Genomic DNA, 20,179 nt, shown 5'->3' with positions numbered 1-20,179 from the left:
ATCTTTTCTGCCCCTCTCCTCCCTGTCCCCTACCCACCCTCAGACCGACACCCCCACGCGCGCTTCCCATCAAAAGGACGAGAACACAGGCGGCCAAAGGCAGCTTGGGCAGTACTCGATATACATCATACATTTATTATTAGTGAATATCCCTCTGAAATCAGCAACAATATTAAAAAAAATAATGATTGCACTACTTGGTCAAGCAGAACTAGCAAGTTTCATTTTAAAAAAAGTACAAATCTGTTAAAAATTTCAATCAGTATACACATATATAATACAACATACTAGTTATGTTAAATGCTACAAACCAATGTGAATCCAATGGAATGGAGAAAACCACACATTTAAGCTTTAAGAACCATTTTTTTCTCTATATATTAGCATTTTCTCAAATACATACATGGGAAAAATGAGGTAACTGTAAAATGTGCAAGGAACAGGGCCCCCCAAATTACATATATTTATATATATATGTAATTTTATATATATATATATATATATATATATATTATATATATATATATATATAAAAAAGACCTTTCTAACACAGAATACAGGCACTGGGCCCAGCCAGGGCTGGGGGACAGCACCCACTGTCATGCCTAGGCCAGAAGTTGGTAAATAAAAGAGTAAACAATGACAAGCCCCCACCACAGGAAATCATTGGTAACATGGCATCTATAGCAAGGTCGGCAAATCACAAACATCCTAAATAATTGTTTTATAAATCTTTTTTTTTAAACTTTTTTTTTTTTTTAAATGTTGTGTTTCCCCCCCAATAGCTGCTCGTTGGAATCACTGCTGCAGTCAACACACCATCCGTGAGCCTGTTTCCACCTGCCCCAGGAACCGTTAAGGGTTTCGAAAACCTTTTTTTTGGGGGGTGGGGAAGGGAGGGGGTCGGAGACGGTAGTTCTCTGTGTAAAACAGGTGGGGTTTCAACACTGCTATAAATATAGAAATGTCACCTGGAGTTATATACAGTAAGACTCTGGGTTCTCCATGGGGTGGGGGCCAGGCTGATGGGGCCCCACGGCAGGCTGGGGGGAGGCGGTGGGCCAGGGCCGCTGCGGGAGAACGAGGGTGGTTGGAGCATCCCTGAGGCAGCAGGCGCCAGGGGCTGCCTGCTAGGATGTGCCGGCCCCACACGCGGTTCGTTCGGGGCAGCAACCCCAGCGGGGGGTGAGGAAGAAACGGAATGGGACCCGGGTGGGTGAGGGTAGGGAGCTCGGCCAGACCCTCCGGGGGCTCCTCCAGGTCTTGGAGGGCAGGGCTCAGGCTGGGAGGGGGCCCCTGGAGGCGGGGTCCACACCCTCCTTGGACCCTGTCCCCCTGGGACTTCCCTGGAGGAGACACGCCCAGGCAGGTGGGAGACAGGCCCTGGCTAGAGAGGGAGAAATGCCCTGAAAAGCGTACGGTCCCGGTAGGCTCTGGGGACGTGTGCAGTACAGTGCATGGCAGTTATCAGCTGAGCACAGACCCCCCCCCCGCCCCCCCAACCCCACCCATGACCGCCAGCCGCCTGGCCCCGCCCCAGCCGCGCACATGCATGCAGACCAGGCGGCACCACCAGACCATTCCCTGCCCCTGGGCACTTGGTCCTGGTTGGTCCCTATACACCCCCCCGCCCATTAAACCAAAAGAAAAGAAATTGTTTAAAAAATCCACACCCTCAAATCCTACACGCGATTTTGGGCCAAATGAATAAACAAAAACTGCTGCTCCTCACGTTCATGCAAAACGACAGAGAGGGGAGATGGGGCATGGGTCTGGGCCCTGTCACCGCCAGGCAGGGGCAGCCACCAGCAACACAGGAAATCACTCTCCCTGGCCTGGTCCAGGCCCCCTCAGGATACATGCCGTCCCGGGTCAGGGCCTGCCTCCCACCTGCTCGGGAGGTTGGCTCTGATGCCCTCCAGCCTGGGCTTGGGGCAGGAATGTTGTACCCGAGGTGAGGGTCCTCTAGGGAGCCAGCCCCACCCCACAGCAACCTGGGTGGGGCTGGCTGCCTGAGTCTGTCTGGGGTCAAGGCAGGAGAACCCACTGGCCTCCTGCCACTGTCTGTCCACGCCTGTCAGTGCCACCTGAGCAGAGAGCACACCACTTCAGTGCAAGAGACCAGGCGACCGAGGACAGCACCCCCTTTGCCCATCCCGGGGCCAAGGATCTCCACCAGCCACACGAGGGTAATGAACCCCTGGCTCCCAGGGCCGGCAAGAAAAGGAGACAGACCCGAGGGCAAATAGGAGAGACTGAGTTAGGGACTCTCAGGCCGCTCCCTGGCGGGCGTCTTTTAGACTGGTGGGCAAACGGGGAGGGAGTCTTTGGAGCTTGGCAAATGCAAGGGCTTATTGCAGGGGCTTCTCTCGGGCTGACCCTGGCACCAGCTCTGGAGATGCAGGCAGGAACGGCAGGGCAGGCCTGGGCCACGCCCTCCTCGGCCTTCCGGGGCCCCCGGAGTTTCCAGAGCTTTGGGCAGGGTTCTCCTGGGTGGCTGTGGACCTCACTCAGCCTCCCTGGGCACCTCGGAAGCGTCAGCCCGACAAATGGGACACGTCCGGTTGGCCTGGGGGGAGCAGCCGCACATCAGGCTCCACTCTTCACCGGACCCCCAACCCATCCGGGGCTGTTCTGCTGCCCGGTGGGGACCTGGCTCCCTGAGTGGAGCCGGAACTTCTGGATGCTGAAGAGGACACGAAGGGAAGCCCTCCAGTCCGCCCTCCTCCCTCACTACACCAGGAACACCTGGGAGCGGGCGTGGCTACGTTACCTTCAACCACTTGTCGACACACTTGGTGTGGAACTCGTGGTTGCAGGGGAGGACCCGGAGCAGCTGCCGTGCCTCGAAGTCGCTGAAGCAGACGACACACCTGGGAGGAGGGCACAGAGCATCACCCGCACACTGAAGGCGAGGGCAGGTTCGTGGCAGAGCACGAAGCGCTACCCTGGGAAGACCGCAACGCATCTGTGCTCACAGAGAGACAGGAGGGGGCGCAGGGCACTCACAGCGTCTGCTCTGACTGGTGGCTGTCAGGATGAAAGCGGTACGATGGAAGCTGCTCGATGTCCGCTTTGGTGAGGCCGCGAGGCTTGGCGTCTCCCAGCCGCTCTGCCAGGTTCAGGAGGGCCTGGACGTGTGCAGGAGGGGAGGGTCAGTGGCAGCCAGGGCTGGAAGTCCCCCATGCCCCCACCTCCCAGGACAGGGCTCCACGGGACCTCATAGTTCTCCATCTCCACGTCATCCACATCAAGATCCAGGCTGATGGTGGGCCCCATTGCTGTTGGTGACATTGGCAGCATCGAGCTAGGGGGAGATAGGTACGCGGGCCCGGGGTCAAGGTCAGTAGGCGTAAGGGGCGCAGAGCTGCTCCCGACTCCCGCCATGAAACAAAGCCCAGAACTCTGCACTGTTCACACCAGGGACCCCAGTGTCTGTCCCAAGATGTCGCAGTAGGGCAGGGAGCCCAGCTGGTGAGCGTGAGTGTGCATGTATGGTTTGGCGGGGATGCTAGGTGGCTCGAGAGGCCCCGGGACCCCACGGGGCTGTCTTTGGCTCTAACCACTAGAGGCCCCAGAAGAACAGGGCATCACAGCTCTGGGGCACATGTACAGGTACTTACAGGAAGTAGGGCAGGAAGCTGGGGTAATACGGTGGTGGTGGAGGCGGCGGGGGTGGTGGCGGGAGCGGCTGTTGTAGGCGGTATCTCTGGGTGCTCAGTCTCCGGGGCATCATGTGGGAATATGGCTGCAAGAGGGGGGCCAGGTGCACGTCAGCCATGGGCCTGTCTCCCGGTCACCCTAGATCCTGGGTGGGGAGTGGCACTTACCACACCAAAGGACAGCTCCTGGTGCAGGGTATCGTGGGGCAGGTAGTGCAGGGGCACGGATGGGGACAGAGTTGGGCCCGGGGCAGAGGTGGAGTAGGTGAAGCTCCCCAGGGGGTGCTGATCCCCCCGCAGGTCCACATCACTGTCGAGCCGCTGCAGGGGCTGGAAGAAGCAGGGGTGAGTCAGCAGAGTCAGTGACAAGGAAAGCCCCCACCTCCCTGCCCCACTTGCCATCCCCTCTAGCATCAGACCCATCGCTCAGACTCACCATACGTGGGTGCTGGGTCTGCAGCGACACAAACTGCCCAAGAGGCGCCATATGAGCGGGCTGGGGGTGTGGGGCTGGCGGTGGAGGGTGCAGGATATAGTGGTCACTGGAGATAAGGTGGGGGTAGGCCTGATAGGGCACAGGGAGCTGCTGCATGGTACATGCCTGGATCAGCTGCTGAGAAAGGGGGCAGAGGCTGGAGAATGTTCTTCTGGGCTCTGGGCTGGGTCTGCTTGTGGCTGGGCCAGGGGCCATTCCACCCAGCGAGCGGTCCCAATCAAAGGCCTCTGGACCACCCATCCCTGGCCTAGGCCTCCCAGGCAGGACATCTTGCTCTTAAGACCCACAGTTACCACTCCAAACCATAAAGCAGGCACTGGGAGCAGGGAGGTCCCTGAACTCTGAAGTGCCCTCCCACTGGACGTGAACGCACATATGCCGTTCTGGACAGGGCTGTGGCCTGGAGCCGAGCAGACACTGACAGCCTGGATGGGCGCTGTAAGCTCAGCTCAGTTCCGACACTGGCCTGTGCCTGGGGCCTTCAGCTGGGGGCAGGGCAGGAGGCCCAGGCGCTCACTCACCGGGGGCGGGAGGCAGCAGAGGGGATAGTGCTGCCCGCTGAACATCACGGAGCATGCTGGGAGCTGCTGGGTGCTGCAGCCAGGGATGTGTTGGCCTGTAGGCAAGGGGAAGCCTTGGGTCGTCACTGTGGTGACTGTGTAGGACAGAGGGACAGGTCCCTGGTGCACCTGCAGGAGGAGAGACCCAGGAACTGTAGGGAGGCCACTCTCCTGCCCCCAGGTGAGAAGCAAAGTCCTGCCGGGCCAGCTCTGGTGAAGGTGAAGTCAGGGCTTGCTCCCTCTGCTCCTCAGACCGGCTCGCCAGAGGCCAGGGGCAGCGGGGCGTGGGCATGGGGGTTCCGCTTACCTGCTCGTGGAGATCAACCATGAACGGGCTCTGCTGGGAGGCTGGGTGCAGCATTCGGGGGCTCCCGCCGGCAGGAGCCGAGGCTCGGCGCTCCTCTACGGGGAGGTATGCTGGTCGGGTCGGCGGCTGCTGGGAGGGTAAGCGCTCATCCTGGGTAGGTGGGCTGGCCAGGGGGCCCTCACGGCCAGGGCTGCACCACAGAGAGGAAGCCCCAGTAGCACTGACGGGGGCCGCTCATTCACAGAGCATGGAGAGAAGCCAAGGTCACTACCCACTGGGGAAGGAAGACAGCTCAGGGCCCTGTGCCCTACCACCCCTGGCCCCTGTGCCCCAGCCCAGGCTGAAAGCTCCAGTACCAGGGGCTCCGGGCTCCACAGGACTGGGAGGTTCCCTCCTACCTTCCCCAGAGCTGGCCTGGGCTGCTGCTGGGTCCTGCAGAGAATCGCCGCTGACCCACAGGGGCAGAGGGCGGCCACCTAGTCACTGCCAGAGCCCATGGCTGCATCAGGGGAGGCAGAGGGGTGGAGGGGCTGGGCCAGTGCTCACAACCCTAGGAAGCAAACCGACAAAGGAACTAAGGTACAGAGAAGTCCAGTCCCTTGCTCCATTAGGGGTCGGGGAGACAGAATCAAACCTCTGCAGCCTGGTTCCAGAGGCCACTGATGCCCACCACACCCTGGGCTCCCCAGGCAGCGCTGCGCTCTGGCACTAGGGTTCAGGCTTGGCCTGCAGGGAGTCCAGGCCTTAGTTTCCTGCGCTGTGAAATGAGATCAGGGTCCGCCTCAGGGTAAGTTCAGAGGGCTGGCCGGCATGCTTCCAGGCCAGGGGGCTCTGGTAAGGCCCCCTCAGGGTGGGGTCTCCAGGAAAACCTGTCCTGGCGTGGGGATCTACAACTCTGACCTCTAGGTAACTGGGGCTCCTGAGGGGACTCCAGCTTCCTCCCTTCTGTCTGGTTGGCTCAAGATGGATTGCAAACAGGCCTGGGGCCTGGTTCTTCCACTAGTAACAGGTGAGAGGTTCTGACTTGGTTCTTGCCCTCGGGGTTCCCAGTCCAAGCCAAGTCAGTACAGTCATTCCTCAGTATCCACGAAGGATTGGTTCTAGGACCCCCACGATACCAAAATCCGAGGATGCTTAAGTCCCTTATATAAAATGGTATAATATTTGCATATAATCTACACACATCCTCCCATGGACTTTAAATCATTTCTACATTACTTATGATACCTAATACAATGTAAATGCTATGTAAATATGATGTAAATGCTATGTAAGTGACAAATTCAAGTTTTGTTTTTTGCAACTTTATGGAATTTTTTTCCCTAAGTATTTTAAATCTGCAATTGGTTACATCCATGGATGTGGAACCCATGGATAGAGAGGGCTGACTGTATACTTTCTTTTCATAATCTGTTCCCACAGTGCCTACCCAAATGGGACTTCACCTACTCTTCAAGTAAGGTACTGTTAGCCTCATTTTGCAGAAGAGAAAACTGAGGCTCAGAGACGAAAGGACTTGCCCAAGGCCTCACAATAAGTGTCAAAGCTGGGAGGTGGGCTGACTACCAGCCTCTTGCTGCACACTGATGCTGATGGGAAGGGGTCCAGCCCAAGGGTTCTGGCAGGACGTGATGAAGGAAGTCAACCTCTGGTGAACTGGTGGGTCTGGCGTGCAGCCAGGCCCTTTGTGTGTGGGGGCAGTGCATGCAAACCAGACCCAACACAGCCCCCAAGTGGGAGGTGGGGCTTGCTGAGAAAAGAGGAAGCAAGAACCTAAACCTAAGGGAGGAAGTTGAGTGAGAATGGGGCGGGGCAGGAGCTAGGGTCCAGGTGGGGAAAGTTGGGGGGACCACTCATTAACTCCAGAGGTTGGAATGAGGCCCTGGCAGGGAAAACTCTGGAAACTGTCAGACCCTGCAATGCTGAAGGGCGCATCCAACAGGACCAGCCTTTGGCTGTTCCTGCCACAGGGAACCCTGCCTCCATCTAACAAAACTCCTATGCTTCCTTCATACCCAGCTTTAAGTGTCACCTCCCTGCTAACACAGCTAGGGAACCGGTGTACTGTCCCCTCAACACCTTGTTCCTTTCCTCTGTGCTGGGCTTTACGTGCATGGGCCCTGACTTTCAAAATGAGCCTGAAAGGGAGGCTCTTCACCTGATAAGACAGCACAGGGCCAAGGCCACAGCCACAATAGAGCTGAAATTCACATTTCTCCCACCCAACCTGGGCTCCAGCACTTGGCAGAGGGGTGGGCAGGGCCCAGTGACCAGCTTGTGTCCAGCACAGGGCAGGCCTGATGTGGTAAATGCACACTGGAGAGCCAATTACATAGGTCTAAGGCCATGTCTGGCAGCAGTGAAGCTAGTGCCAATGATTAAAAACTGGGACATAAAAAAATCTGTCCTTTCAGTGTGTTGTGTGTGTGGCGGGGGGAAGGAAGCAGAAAATCTGGTCCCACTGGGCCCTCATTTCTGCTTGACCCACCTCACTCTGGGCATGAGTTTTCTCTCCAGGCCACCCCAGGCCCATTCCTTGCCTGCCCACCACAGGTGACTGGGGTCGTGAGCCCCCAGCGTGGGCCAAGTGCATATCCTTACACTCATGTGTACACACACAGCCTCCTTGATTCCTGCTGATAATCCAGCCGAGCAAACAAAGGCCAAGAGAGACTCAGAGGAAACCCCTAAATAACTTAACAACAGACTCCTGACCCACCCCAGATTTTTGGATCAGAATCTTTGGAGGGTTGGGGAACAAGGGCACCTAGATTTCTACTAAATTCCCCAGCAGTTTCTACAGCACAGGCAGGTGCTTGAGAACCTCTGTTCTAACTGACCTCTGAGATCCTGGGAGCCCACAGTCCTGCCTATGAGGAGTATACAATACTTCCCATGTGCCATCCTGATAAGTCCTCATAGCAACCTTCAGAAGTAGGCATGCTGAGGCTCAGAGAAGTGAGGTCCAAGGCCAGTCAGTTGGAGCTGTGAGTGCACTGGGACATGGCAGTGGCCTCAACTGCTCCTCTTGTGCCAGGCTGTCTTGAAGTCCGGGCAGTGTCAAGGCTCAGGGGTGCAGAATCACAGAGGCCTAGGCCCATGGGAATCTGCTCTGGCCAGCCTCTTCAAGGACACCCACACCTCAGGAAAGGAAGTGGCAAGGAGCCGAGAAACCCAACCACCAGACAGAAGGCCTCTAGCTGTGACTGACGGTGACAAAGATGACAGTGTTGACCCTTGCATTCTTACACACAATACCCTGACTTCTGGCCAGAGTCTTGGCTGAGGATTGGGCACATCGCCTCCCCTCTCTGAGCCTCAGTTTATTCATCTGTAAAATAGGAATAGCCCAATAATCACCTCCCAAGACTGCTTAAAGGCTGCTGCAGTGATTTGTAAAGTTTAGGTGTGACCAATCACTATCAGAAAATACAACAGGCTGACCTTCACCCCACCCCCCAAGCAGCTTAAAGATGCTATTTTAAGCTCTGCAGGAGGCAGCTGGGAAACATGCCTCCCTCAGGGAATATCCCCTCCCAGCTGGCAAGGGAGGGGACCCTGGTTCTTGACTGGAGACAGAGATGTCCCATGGGGAACTCACCCACTTCACAGTTGAGGAAACTGAGACCAGGAGAAAGAAAGTAACTTGCTGCAGACCACAAAGCCAAAGAAGGACAGAATTAGTCCTGGCTGGCCCGCTAGGCCCAGATTTCCTCAACCCCTGACTCTCATTACCATCAGTAACCTCAAGAATTACCTAATGCCAATTCTCTACTGCAGGCCCTAAAGGAGATCAGGAGAGCTTTCTCTTTCAGGCATCCTGACTAGACCTATTGTGGAAAGAAGCAAGTAAGGCCCAGAGCTGGAGCAGCAACTTGCTCAAGGTCAAACAACAAGGCCACCACCTAACTGCTCTGCCTTTCACCACAACTCCTCTGCGCTGGGCTCTCAGTGAGGGCTCCGTAAAAGGGTCTTGAGGGTCCCTAAATCCAATCTCGCCCAGAAGCAGGGACTGCACCTTGCAACCACCCCCTCGCCCAGGAGGCAGCCAACTCCCTAGTTCCTATCCCCATCCTGGTCTAGGGAGATCCTGACATATCATTTGGGCCTGGGGGCTGTTTGCAGGTACAGGGACTGTTTTGCAGATAAGCTAAGTCAGGCCCTGAGAACAGGAGCAGACTCAGGCAGGCTGAGGAGCCCCCCTCCCACCCCTCAAAAAAGAGGCGGGTTGGGCCCAGCACTGACTGGTGGGCAAGCAGAGCTCCCTAACTGTGGTGCCTGGAGGCAGCTGAGAGCAGGACCACCAGGCTGCGAGTTAAGAGTTGTTGGCCAGCCCAGACTCCCTGGGTGACCTTGGTCAAGGAAATCTTCCCTTCTGTGCGCCTCAGTTGCCACAACTGTAAAATGGGAGTGGAAATCTCTCCTTCCCAGAGCTCCCAAATAAAGCCACAAGAGGCAAGACGCAAAAAACCAGGTGGTCACATTACTGGGGGAGGAAATCAGTGTCCCTGAGGAGCAAGCCCCTCCTCAATGTGGGCCAGGAGCAGGTTGCGGGATTCGGGGAGCTTCCTCAGCCATCCCTCCCTGGGACTGGGGACGTGGGTGGGGAGGTCGTGGTACAGATACTCGCCCAGAGAGGGGCCTCCCTCATCCCCCTCTCACTCCTTTGTGCCGGGCTCGGAGGGACATCGGGGGCTGGAGGCCATACGGCGGCGTCGGGGCCAGAGCGCTGTGACTTTAAGAGCCGAGGATCCCGGACCATGTGCTCGGCGTGAGACAAAAGCAACAACAAAGGAAGTGGCGGCGGCAGGGGGAGGGGGCGGCTCCTTCCTCTCCAACCGCAGCGCTCTGCCTCTGGAGAAGGGAGACTCGGCCTGGCCTTGGGGGGCGCTGGGGGTGGGGAGGGGTCCCGGATTCTAGAGGCCTCGCCATCTCCCCTCCGGACTGCCCGTAATTAACTCCTGCAGAGCCAGCGAGATCACAGCCCTCAGTCCCAGGGGAAGGGGGGGGCAGGAATTCCAGGGATGCGGAAATCGGGAGCTGGGGGCTCTGGCCCCGACTCACCTTCGGCCGCCTGGCCACACGTTGACTCCTTTGTTCCCGATCTAGGACGGCCAAGCTGGGCAAGAGGCGGGGGTGGGGGGGTGGGAGTGTGCTGCCTGGACCCTTTAAGAGCCCCCGCCCTGAGGAACAATGTGCTCCCTTCCCCACCCCCCCGGTCCGGGGGCAGTCCGGCTCCTTCCGGGGCCCTCTTTCTTTGTTGTCCGTCCGCCGGGCGTCTGCCTCGCGAGGCCCACGCGCGATCAGTCTCTCGGCCCAGGCCCTCTGGGAGCGGGAGGCGGCGCAGGACGCGGCCGGGTTTGCGCAGCTGCCGGCGACTGGCCCTTTAAGAACTGTCCGCGGCGGCAGCGGAATGTAACAAACCCCACATTTGATTCACAACATTCGAAGCGGCGGGGTCGCGCGCCGGGCGGGAGGGGGGCTCGCGGGGGCGCGCCGGGAGGTTCCGGCAAACAGCAGCCGACTGCTCCCCGCGAGGGCCCCGCCCCTTGCTAAGAGTTCCGCCCCTCGGGGGCGCCAAGAGCCAATCATTCGCCGAGACTCGGCACGTGATTAGTGGGCCGCCATCTTGGAAGGCAGTTTTTTTTTTTTTAAAAACCTCCTCTCGCCCCCACCTCCTCACTTAAAGTGCCCGCAGCCATCACAGGAAAGGGGCGGGGCCACATGGTCTGACCTAAAGAGGGGACACCGCGCGGTAAGCAAGACAAATTGGCTGTAACTCTAACTTGCTATGCAAACTCACAAATCACTCATGCTTCTGAGGCTCAGTTTCCCCGCCACAGAAGTGGGTCCCGCCGGGAGAGCCGCAGCCCGGACTTACTGTGTCATGGTCACCTCCTTGGGACGGCGCCTGGGACACAAGTGCAATGGACCTGACCTTCGACGGGGCAGGAGCGGCTCTTAAGCCAGTCCGAGTGGTTAGGAAGGCTCTAACAGCCCTGGGCCGGCAACCTCCCCGGAGATGACGTCAGCCCCGAAAGCTACTGCGCCGCGATGACATCATGGCCTGGCCGCCTCGCATCTCCTTGTTTATACTGCGCGGTGGCTTTAAAAAGTTGGGAGGGGTTGGATTGCCCAACGAACCAATAATGGGCAACCCATGCAAATAAGCTAACGCTTGTCGGGAAGGATTGGCCCGGCTCGCGTTGACGTCACAGAGACATTTAAACACCCCGCCCCCAGCGTGGCCCGGGAAAAGGGCGGGGAACAGTTTGAAGCTGGAGCAGCCGTCGTCCCGCGCTCTAATTGCTCTAGGCGAGGCCTCGGAGAGCTCCCTGCTTAGGGGGATTGGGGAACTAAACCCAATGAAGTCTTTAGTTTTCTACTGTACTCCTCCTAGCAATTATGAGACGCATTACTACAACCTGCCCATTTTACAGATGGGTAGAGAGAATCAAGAGGGGTGTCATTCACCCCAGGTTACAAAGCGAGGAAGAGTGGCCAAGCAGATACTTGAACCCAAGCCAAAGCCCAGCGTCGTTCCCCTTTGCCTCGACGCCTCCCCAGGCAGACGTTATACAAAGTGGGGTATTATCTCTACATCGATAGAAAAAAAAAAAAAGCGGGGAGCTGGGAACAGGTCAAATAAATTATGCATATAATCAATAACTGGACTCCTCTGTATGCAGCTGCACTGACATAGGGTTACCTCCAGCACAGCCCTAAACAAGATACCAGCAAAAAATGTTAAAACATTTGTTAAGCCTGTGTGGTGGGGTTGCTGGGTGTGTGTGTGTGATTTTCTATGCTTCTTTGGTATATTTCATAATCCCAAATTTAAAAACTGAAAGAAAGATACTGAACAGAGTATAACAGTATCAATGTTTTTAAAAATTGGATATATACAGTATCTGTATATAGAATATTCCTGGAAGGATATACAGGAGACTGATTAATAACTGTCCTCAGGGAGAACTGGAGAAGAGCACTGGGTCAGGATAGACTTTTTATTGTATACGCTTTTGTACATTTGCTCCTTAAAAACAAAACAAAACAAGAAAAACTCTATACAGTATAACCTACTGAAAATTCTAAAGAAAATTACTGTGAAAGAGTATGTTTTAAATATTTTAAGCCATAAAAAACTTGTGTTCCTTTAGAGTCAGAAATCCCCCTTTGGAAAGGGTATCCAGTGGAAACAATCCAGAAGGAAGCTGGGGAACAGACATGCTTATCCAAGTGTTGTTTAGACCAGCAACAATCTGACACCACAATGTGGATGGCAGCCAGCAACACGATGACTGAAAATGGTACCCACTCGCTGTTTGCATATCTTAAGGACAGAAGATCAAGTTCATGATGCAGTGCTACAGATGTTACCTGGAATGCCAAACTCTATCCATCATAGTTAAACTACGTGTGCATGAGAATAAATGGGGTTGCGTTTCTCTAACCATCTCCTTATCAGCAACTCTCCCTTCTCCTAAATCCCTTCCAACCTTTTATTTTTCTCACTCTGTAAAAGCAATCAGAAAATCCTTCCCACATTCAAAGTGCCTACATTGTTAAGACCACCCCCCTGCTTGCCTGTGTAGGGATAGAACCTGCAATGGCTCCCTAATGCCTGGCTTTCAGGGCTCTGTTTAACAAGACAAGCTTCCCTTACCAAACTTTTTTTTTTTTTTTTTTTTTTGCGGTACGCGGGCCTCTCACTGCTGTGGCCTCTCCCATTGCAGAGCACAGGCTCTGGACGCGCAAGCTCAGCGGCCATGGCTCATGGGCCCAGCCGCTCCGCGGCATGTGGGATCTTCCTGGACCGGGGCACGAACCCACGTCCCCTGCATCGGCAGGCAGACTCTCAACCACTGCGCCACCAGGGAAGCCCCCCTTACCAAACTTTTCAGGCTCACCTCTCCCCAGCCTCTCTCCCATGACCATGGCAGTGCTCCCTCTGGCCTTCCCTGCCTGAGATGCTCTCTCTCTTCCTTTCTACGAATCCATTCCTCTTCTCTGTCCCTTGAGGCTCTGCTCCCATCTCACCTCTTATAGGAAGCTGTGAAGTCTCTAGCTTGTACTGAACTCCTCTGTCTCTGAACTCAGGCCTAGACGCACCCTGACCTTCACTTCATGCCATTTAATTTGCACACAACCCTGTCGTGATTGCTTCGTGTCTCACTCAGTAATCTCCTCCTGGGCTTCCCTGGTGGCACCGTGGTTAAGAATCTGCCTGCCAAAGCAGGGGACACGGGTTCAATCTCTGGTCCGGGAAGATCCCACATGCCGTGGAGCAACGAAGCCCGTGCACCACAACTACTGAGCCTGTGCTCTACAGCCCATGCACCACAACTACTGAGCCCGCGTGCCGCAACTAGCAAAGCCGGCGCGCCTAGAGCCTGTGCTCTGCGACAAGAGAAGCCACTGCAACAAGAAGCCCGCGCACCGCAACTAAAAGTAGCCCCTGCTCGCCACAACTAGAGAAAGCCCGTGCGGAGCAGCGAAGACCCAACACAGCCAAAAATAAATAAATAAATAAAGAATCTCCTCCTGGCGGAAGAGGATACAGCATTTTTAACTGCACTGACATTCAGCCTTCACTGAGAGGCAGACACCACGGGGTAACCAGTCTCATTTTATGGTTGAGGATCTGAGGCTCAAGGAGGTGAAGTGACTTGCCCGAGGCCACAATGTGAAAATCCTTTACCACTCCCCACCCTCAGAAAGCGACTCCAGTAACTACTCCACAATCCAGTTACTCCTTTGAAGCCACCAAGCCTCTGACTGTGCCATTCTCTCAGTCTAAAATGTCCTCAACACCCCTACTCACCATTGGCCAAACCCTGCTCAACCTTCGGGGCTCAGCTCAAAGGCTGCCTCCTCGGAGCCTCTCCTGACCATCTGCTGGCTTCTTCAATATACGGCATGACTATTATCACACCACATCAGGATGGCAGAAGGTATCTCCATGGGACTGCTCTCCCTACCCGCAGCAGGGCCTGGCTCACACTTCCTTGGATGCCCAAGGAAGGGACTCTGTATTGCCCTTCCTTGCCCCTGATGCTTCAGGGCCAGGAAATCCTTGCCCTGTGTTCTCTCATGCATGACCCTCTAGTTTACGCCCCTGGGAGGCCCTCAGTAAATTCCCACAGACCTCTGGGTTCCCCCCAGGACCTGAGGCCAGTAAGACATCTCCCTCTGAAAAACCTTGCTGGGTGCATGCAGAATCACTCTGGAGCAAGAGGGAGGGAGGCTCAATTTTACCAGATTTCTCAGAGAAGCCAGAAGTCTGGACTTTCCTCTCAGGTTCACTGACAAGTCTTATGCTTTGGAACCCCAACGTGGGCCCAACGGCCTGCATACCTACTCTGTGCCCCATTCTTATCACCCCACCCCCACTCCCTTGAAGGCAGGTTCTGTTACTTTCACCTTACACAGATGAGGAAAGTGGCTAAGGAAATGACTCCCCTTGCCACAGATCCCAGAAGTGTAGCCCAGGTGGGGGTGGCTCACTCTTGCCCAGGCATCTGCCTCGAAGCTCTGTGGAGAAATCAGGGTTCTAGAGTCTTCTGCATGATCTGGGCAAGTCCTACCCTGATCATCTCATTGGTCCTTCCAATGACCTAAGAGCTAGGTACCAGTGTTTGCTCCAAGAAGCTTGGGCAAGAGAGGATATGATTCACCCACCGTCACACAGCCATCAAGGGGCAAACCTGGGATCACATTTTAAACAAAGATTAAGTTTGGTGCATGCAATGCAAATGCCAACACAGGGTCCCCAATTGTTGCTCAAAAATCAAAAGCACAGATGTCCTGGGGCAAGAGACTCTCCAGGTCCCAGAGTGGAAGAGTGGCAGAGAGGGAGTTGAATCCTGGTCCCTCGAGTGCAAAGTACTGGATGCTACAATCCAGCTTCCACTCCCAGGCCTCCTCTGCAGGAGATGGGAGGGATTCTGTGCAGGCAGGAAGAAGGTGGGGTCATCGGTTCCTGCTGGAGCCCTCCCCTGCTCCATCTGCCTACCTAAGACCTGGACAGCTGGCTGCCTCCTTCCCTCCATCAGGATCAGAAAGTACTCCACTCCTTTTTTCTAAGACCCCTCAAACTCTCCTCCAGATGCAGGGCCTTCCCAAGTGGAGCTGGCAGAACATAGAGATTGAGGGACCATCCAGGGACACACAACACAGCCTGGTAAAGCCAGCTCAGGACACAGACCTCCCAGCTACCCCAGGGCATCAGACTTGAGCCTCACGCTCCAGGCTGGGGGTTGACAGGCCCCCTGCCAAGTCCTCTCTGCTCAGGGCAGGCCTGAACACACCTGAGCCCCAAGCTTTGTCTCCCCTAAAAAGCAGAGGCTGTTTGTGCATATGGGGGAGGGCAGAGTGTCTGTAAAGGTGTTCCCAGGTCTGGGTCCAGGGCTGCAGCACTCTGGCTCCAGCTTTGAGACTTGGTCACTTATGTGGTCTCACTCTTCTTCAGTCTCATCTGTAAAACCAGGATGATGACAACACTAATGACAGATGACATTTACTGAGCACTTAGTGTGTGTAGCACTGCTGTTCATCTCCTATAGGCTACTGAGGGGGCAGGCATACACTGATGGTTAAATACAGAGCCTCTGAAACCAGCCCACCGAGGCTTGGACCCTGGCTCTGCCTTTTATCAGCTTGGTGACCTTGAGGAAGTCACCACCTCTATGAGGCTCACAGTTTGTCCAGGTGTAAAATGGGGGCGATTATACCTACCTCAATGAGTAAATAGTGGCTCTCACTTGTGTGTGCATCTTCGGCGGTACCTGCCTGGCTTTCTGGGTCTGGGTCTGCGCTTGAATGTGTGAGCTTTGAGGGTAGGGCGCTGGGAGGGGCTCCCCTTTCTGACTACCTCCCCGCTGTAGCTCTCACCACTGGAACCCGCAGGGTCTGCAGAGGAAGGAGCAGGTACCATCACCACATCATCCGGTGATGAAAATCGGGGGCTGTAAGAGTGGGGGTGCCTGGCAGACCCAGGGAGAGATGAGTCCAGCCGAATTCCCCATTTTCCCTCTATCCAAGGCCAGTTTCCTACACCCACATCTCCTTCCCGCCCCGACACCATCTCGACTCGGGCTTAATAGCCCTCAGGCAACAGAAGGTGTGTGACCTTGGACAAGACACAGACCCTCTGGAGTCCCCGCCTTCCTACGCCCTCAAAGCAGTAACCAAGCCGCTGGCGCGCGGCGGTCTGTTCCCCGGACCCGCAGCCGCCCCAGGGCAGGGCTCGGGTCGCTCTGGATCCCCAGCGGCTGGGACAAGGAGCGTTGGTAAAGTGGGGCAGTCGTGACGAGGCCAAAGGACTGCAGCTCTGTCCCGGACGCCTGGGGCCCAGCCGAAGCCGACACTCGCCAGGGGTTGCGATCGGGGCATGAGTGGGGCGCAGGGCACGCTGGGACTCGTAGTTCCCAGGGCCTCCCGTACTGGGGCTCTTAGACCTACCGGGCGGAGCAGCTCTGGCTCCGGGTCCCGGGACAGCGAGCTCCGGCCCTGCGGGCGCAGGCAGCGGCCTCGCTGGATGTCCCTGTGCTACACTGCCAGCCCGCGGCCGCCCCCTATCGCTCCGTCTCTCTGGCCCCGCGCCTGGGGCGCAAGGCGCAGGGTCCAGGCCGGGCGTTACCTGGGGCCGCGGCGGGGCTCCACCCCCACCGGGAGGCCGGCGCGTCGCTCCCGCTGCAGCCGGGGGTCCCGGTCCAGCTGCGGCTCGCGCCGCCTGCCGCGGCCCCCCCTCTGGCCCCAGGCAGTGGAACCGTCCACGAACCTCTTCGCCCGGGTGCGCGCACGCGCGCGCGGGGTCCACGCCGGCTACGCAGCTTCACCCTCCCTCCTGCGGGTGTATGGAAGTACCTGGACTGCACCAAGCGCGCGGGAGCGGAGGGTGGGAGGAGGAGGAGCGTGTTTCGGCCACGCCCACTCAGTGTCCAGCGGCAAAGGGCGCGCAAGGGCAAAGAGTCCGGGGCCTGGCCTTCCAGCCGCCCCCTTACTACTGTGTGACCTTGGCGAGTGACTAAATAGGAAAGATATTACGACTCCGTGGTCGTTCAAGGAACCTTCCCTTAGCGGACAGTTTGTTCCCTTCCCTCAGCCTCGGAATTGTGTGTGTGTGTGTGTGTGTGTCAAGGATCAATATACAAAGATTAAGGACTATGGGGTCAGCAGTTCTTGGTTCCTCCCTTTGTGTCGTTCTCTGAGCTTCAGTTTCTTCGTCTGTGAAATGTGAGCGATGATAACCGCCTTTGGGCGGTAGGGAGACTAGTGATAAGAGAATGCGTATGCCCATGGCTAGAGCTAGCCTGGACCGGAGCGTGGCTGATACCTGCTCAGGCCGGGCATCCCCAGTCCCAGAGGGGATCCCCGCCGCCTGCATCCTTGGGTATAATTAGCCGGCAAGGACTACAACTTCCAGCGCGCCCCGCTCCGGCTGGGTCTTTCCGGGAGTTGTAGTCCCCGAAGTCCTCACCTCTCAGAGGCTGCCCTCAGGAGGCCCCCTTTTCTCAGCCCAGGACTTGGCACCTCTGCAGAGGACTGTTTTAGACCCGCTACCTCGAGGCCGATTTATTTTTTAAAGCTTGCATTTGTTGAGCTCTTCCCACGTGCCAAACAATATTCTAAGTGATTAAAATGAATTAACTTAGTTGGTCCATAAAATCCAGCAACCCAGTGAGGGAATATTATTATTGTCCCTGTTTTATAGATTTGAAACCGAGACATAGCCAGCTAAGGGATTTTGCTAGGAAGCAACAGGGCTCAGGATTTCTGCTCAGGCGGGACATTCAGAGCCTGCTTTCTACCCCACTCTGGTTCATCCTTTAAACAAACAAGTTTATTTGTTTTTTGGGTTTTTTTTGTTTGTGTTTGTGTTTTTTTCTTTTTAAATCAGAACTACATTAAAGCCTAAATTAGGGTATACTTTGTAACTCTACAGTAAAATAAACAAATCTTACGTGTATAGCTTAGTGCATTCTTCATAAATGTATACCTCTGTATAACTAAAGTCCAATCAAGATCTAGAAAATTTCCATCACTCCAGAAAGTTTCCTCTCACCCCCTTCGAGTCAATTTACTCTGGTCATAACTATCGATCTGTTTCCTATCACTATAGATTTGTTTTTCATGTTTAGAACTTCATGTCAATGGAATGGCTGACTGTATAAATACTGCCTTCTTTCATTCTGCATCATGTTTTTTGAGATCCAACCTGTGGTGCGTATCAATAGTCTGTCCTTTTTTTACCCCCAGCTTTATTGAGATCTAAGTGACATATAACATTGTGTAAGTTTAAGGTGTACAATATTATTCGATACATGTATATATTGCAAAATGTTTCCCAAGATAAGGTTAGTTAACACATCCTTCACCTACACAGTTGCCATTTTGTTGTTTTGGTGAGAACATTAAAGGTCTACTCTCATAGCAACTTTCAAGTATAAGATAGATCCAGGGTTTCCCCGGTGGCAGAGAGGTTGAGAATCCACCTGACAATGCAGGGGATACGGGTTTGAGCCCTGGTCCATAAAGATCCCACATGCCGTGGAGCAACTAAGCCCACGTGCCACAACTACTGAAGCTCGTGTGCCTAGAGCTGGTGCTCCACAACAAGAGAGACCACCGCAATGAGAAGCCCACGCACCATGGCGAAGAGTGCCCCCCGCTTGCCACAACTAGAGAAAGCCCGCGCGCAGCAACGAAGACCCAACACAGCCAAAAATAAATAAATAAAAATAAATAAATTTATTTAAGAAAAAAGATAGATACAGTACTGTTAACTATAGTCACCTTGCTGTACATTAGATCCCCAGAACTTACTCATCTTATAACTGAAAGTTTGTATCTTTTGAGCAACACCTCCCAGTTTCCCACAGCCCACAGCTCCTGGCAAACACCATTCTACAACCTGTTTCTATGTATTTGACTTTTAAAAAAAAAAAAGGTCTACACATAAGTGAGATCATCCAGTGCTTGTCTTTCTTTATCTGGCTTATTTCACTCAGCAAGGTGCCCTCCAGGACCATCCATATGGTCACAAATGGCAAGATTTCTTTACTTTTTATGGCTGAATAATATTCCATTGTATGTGTGTGTGTGTGTATGTGTGTATATATATATATATATATATATATATATATATATATATCACAGTTTCTTTATCCATTCATCCATTGCTGGACACTTAGGTTGTTTTCAAGTCTTGGCTATTGTGAATAATACTGCAATGAGCACAGGTAAGTTTTTTGTTTTAGTTGTGTTGTGTTTGTTTTTTAACTTGCTGGCTAGTAATTCATTGTATGAATGTACAGTAGTTTTTGAAACCCAATCCTTTGAACAAATGACCCCTGAGTTCCAGCCACCTTGGTCTTTCAGTTCCCCCGAGGGCCCGGTTCTTTCCACAGTGGGGTTTGGACACACTGTTCCCTCTGTCTGGGCTTCCCTTTCCTTCCTCTTGGCCGGGACTACTCTGCTCTCATACAGAGTGTCCCTCAGTGGGGGCAGGGATGCTGGTCCCCACCCCACCAGTGCCCACCGCCAAGCACAGTGCCTGGCTAAGGTGAGCAGTAAGCCTCTGTCTGTTGAATGGACACAGAAGTGGCAGGGGACCCCAGGAGGGCCGTGTGACACCAGGTTGCATTCCTAGAGGGCTCAGAGGCCTGTTCAATCTCAGAGCTCCACGAACTGGACTGACAGAAAAAAAGCACATGTTATTTCACTTCCCCCTATTTTCCTGATGTGGAAACTAAGGCTCAGAAATGGAGAGTGGTTTGCCCTAGGGCACACAGCCAGGAAGGGACAGAGCTGGAATGGGAACCCAGGTCTGCCTGGCCGCAATGCGGGCCTGGGATGGTGGTGGTGGGGAGTGATGGGAAGAGCCCGAGGGAAGGCCCTGGGAGAGTTGTTCCAGAGCAGAGTGGGGAAGTGGGGCCTGGTGCTCCCGAAAGTCCAGCCCCGTGGAAGTGGCCAGGCAGCTCTCAACTCAATAAAACAAATACAGTTGTGGCCATGGAGTGGAGGTCATGGGATGAGGTGAGCTCCCCATCACTGGAGGTGTGCAAGCCGTGGCAGAACAGCCCCTTGGAAGTGGTCCTTTAGAGGGACTGTGTGCCCTGGGAAGGGGCTCAGTGGTCTGGGGGGAGGTGAG

General features: G+C 54.9%; 1 protein-coding gene across 9 annotated transcripts; it reads right to left on the bottom strand.

Moving 5' to 3' along the window:
• Positions 1-104: 104 nt before the first annotated feature.
• RNF44 (ring finger protein 44) lies at positions 105-16,807 on the bottom strand. Of its 9 annotated transcripts, XM_033414961.2 has the most exons (12): positions 16,667-16,807; positions 15,763-15,936; positions 5,424-5,575; positions 5,026-5,215; positions 4,680-4,847; positions 4,099-4,275; positions 3,831-3,992; positions 3,624-3,748; positions 3,220-3,307; positions 3,010-3,131; positions 2,774-2,873; positions 105-2,569 (listed from the first exon to the last, which is right to left on the bottom strand). In XM_033414961.2, exons 3-12 carry the CDS (start codon positions 5,528-5,530, stop codon positions 2,507-2,509), a joined length of 1,302 nt encoding a protein of 433 aa, XP_033270852.1. In that variant the 5' UTR covers positions 5,531-5,575; positions 15,763-15,936; positions 16,667-16,807; the 3' UTR covers positions 105-2,506. The 9 variants fall into 9 exon arrangements, with proteins under 9 accessions (XP_033270852.1, XP_033270850.1, XP_049563385.1 ...); XM_033414959.2 differs by lacking the exon at positions 15,763-15,936 and having other exon boundaries at positions 16,667-16,784; XM_049707428.1 differs by lacking the exon at positions 16,667-16,807 and having other exon boundaries at positions 15,763-16,307.
• Positions 16,808-20,179: the final 3,372 nt, after the last annotated feature.

The sequence above is a fragment of the Orcinus orca genome, chromosome 3 (genome assembly GCF_937001465.1).
Source record: "Orcinus orca chromosome 3, mOrcOrc1.1, whole genome shotgun sequence".
In the NCBI taxonomy this organism is placed as follows: domain Eukaryota; kingdom Metazoa; phylum Chordata; class Mammalia; order Artiodactyla; family Delphinidae; genus Orcinus; species Orcinus orca.
Note: the sequence above shows the minus strand (reverse complement) of the source record. Positions and strands in the feature narration are given on the sequence as shown.

What these genes read in the sequence shown, in the direction of transcription:
- RNF44 (XM_033414961.2), bottom strand. Translation starts at nt 5,530, where the DNA reads ATGCAGCCATGGGCTCTGGCAGTGACTAGGTGGCCGCCCTCTGCCCCT. An exon ending in CCAGGCCAGCTCTGGGGAAG is followed by an intron (nt 5,216 to 5,423) that starts GTAGGAGGGAAC and finishes TCTGTGGTGCAG; the next exon opens with CCCTGGCCGTGAGGGCCCCC. An exon ending in GTGTCGACAAGTGGTTGAAG is followed by an intron (nt 2,570 to 2,773) that starts GTAACGTAGCCA and finishes TGCTCCCCCCAG; the next exon opens with GCCAACCGGACGTGTCCCAT.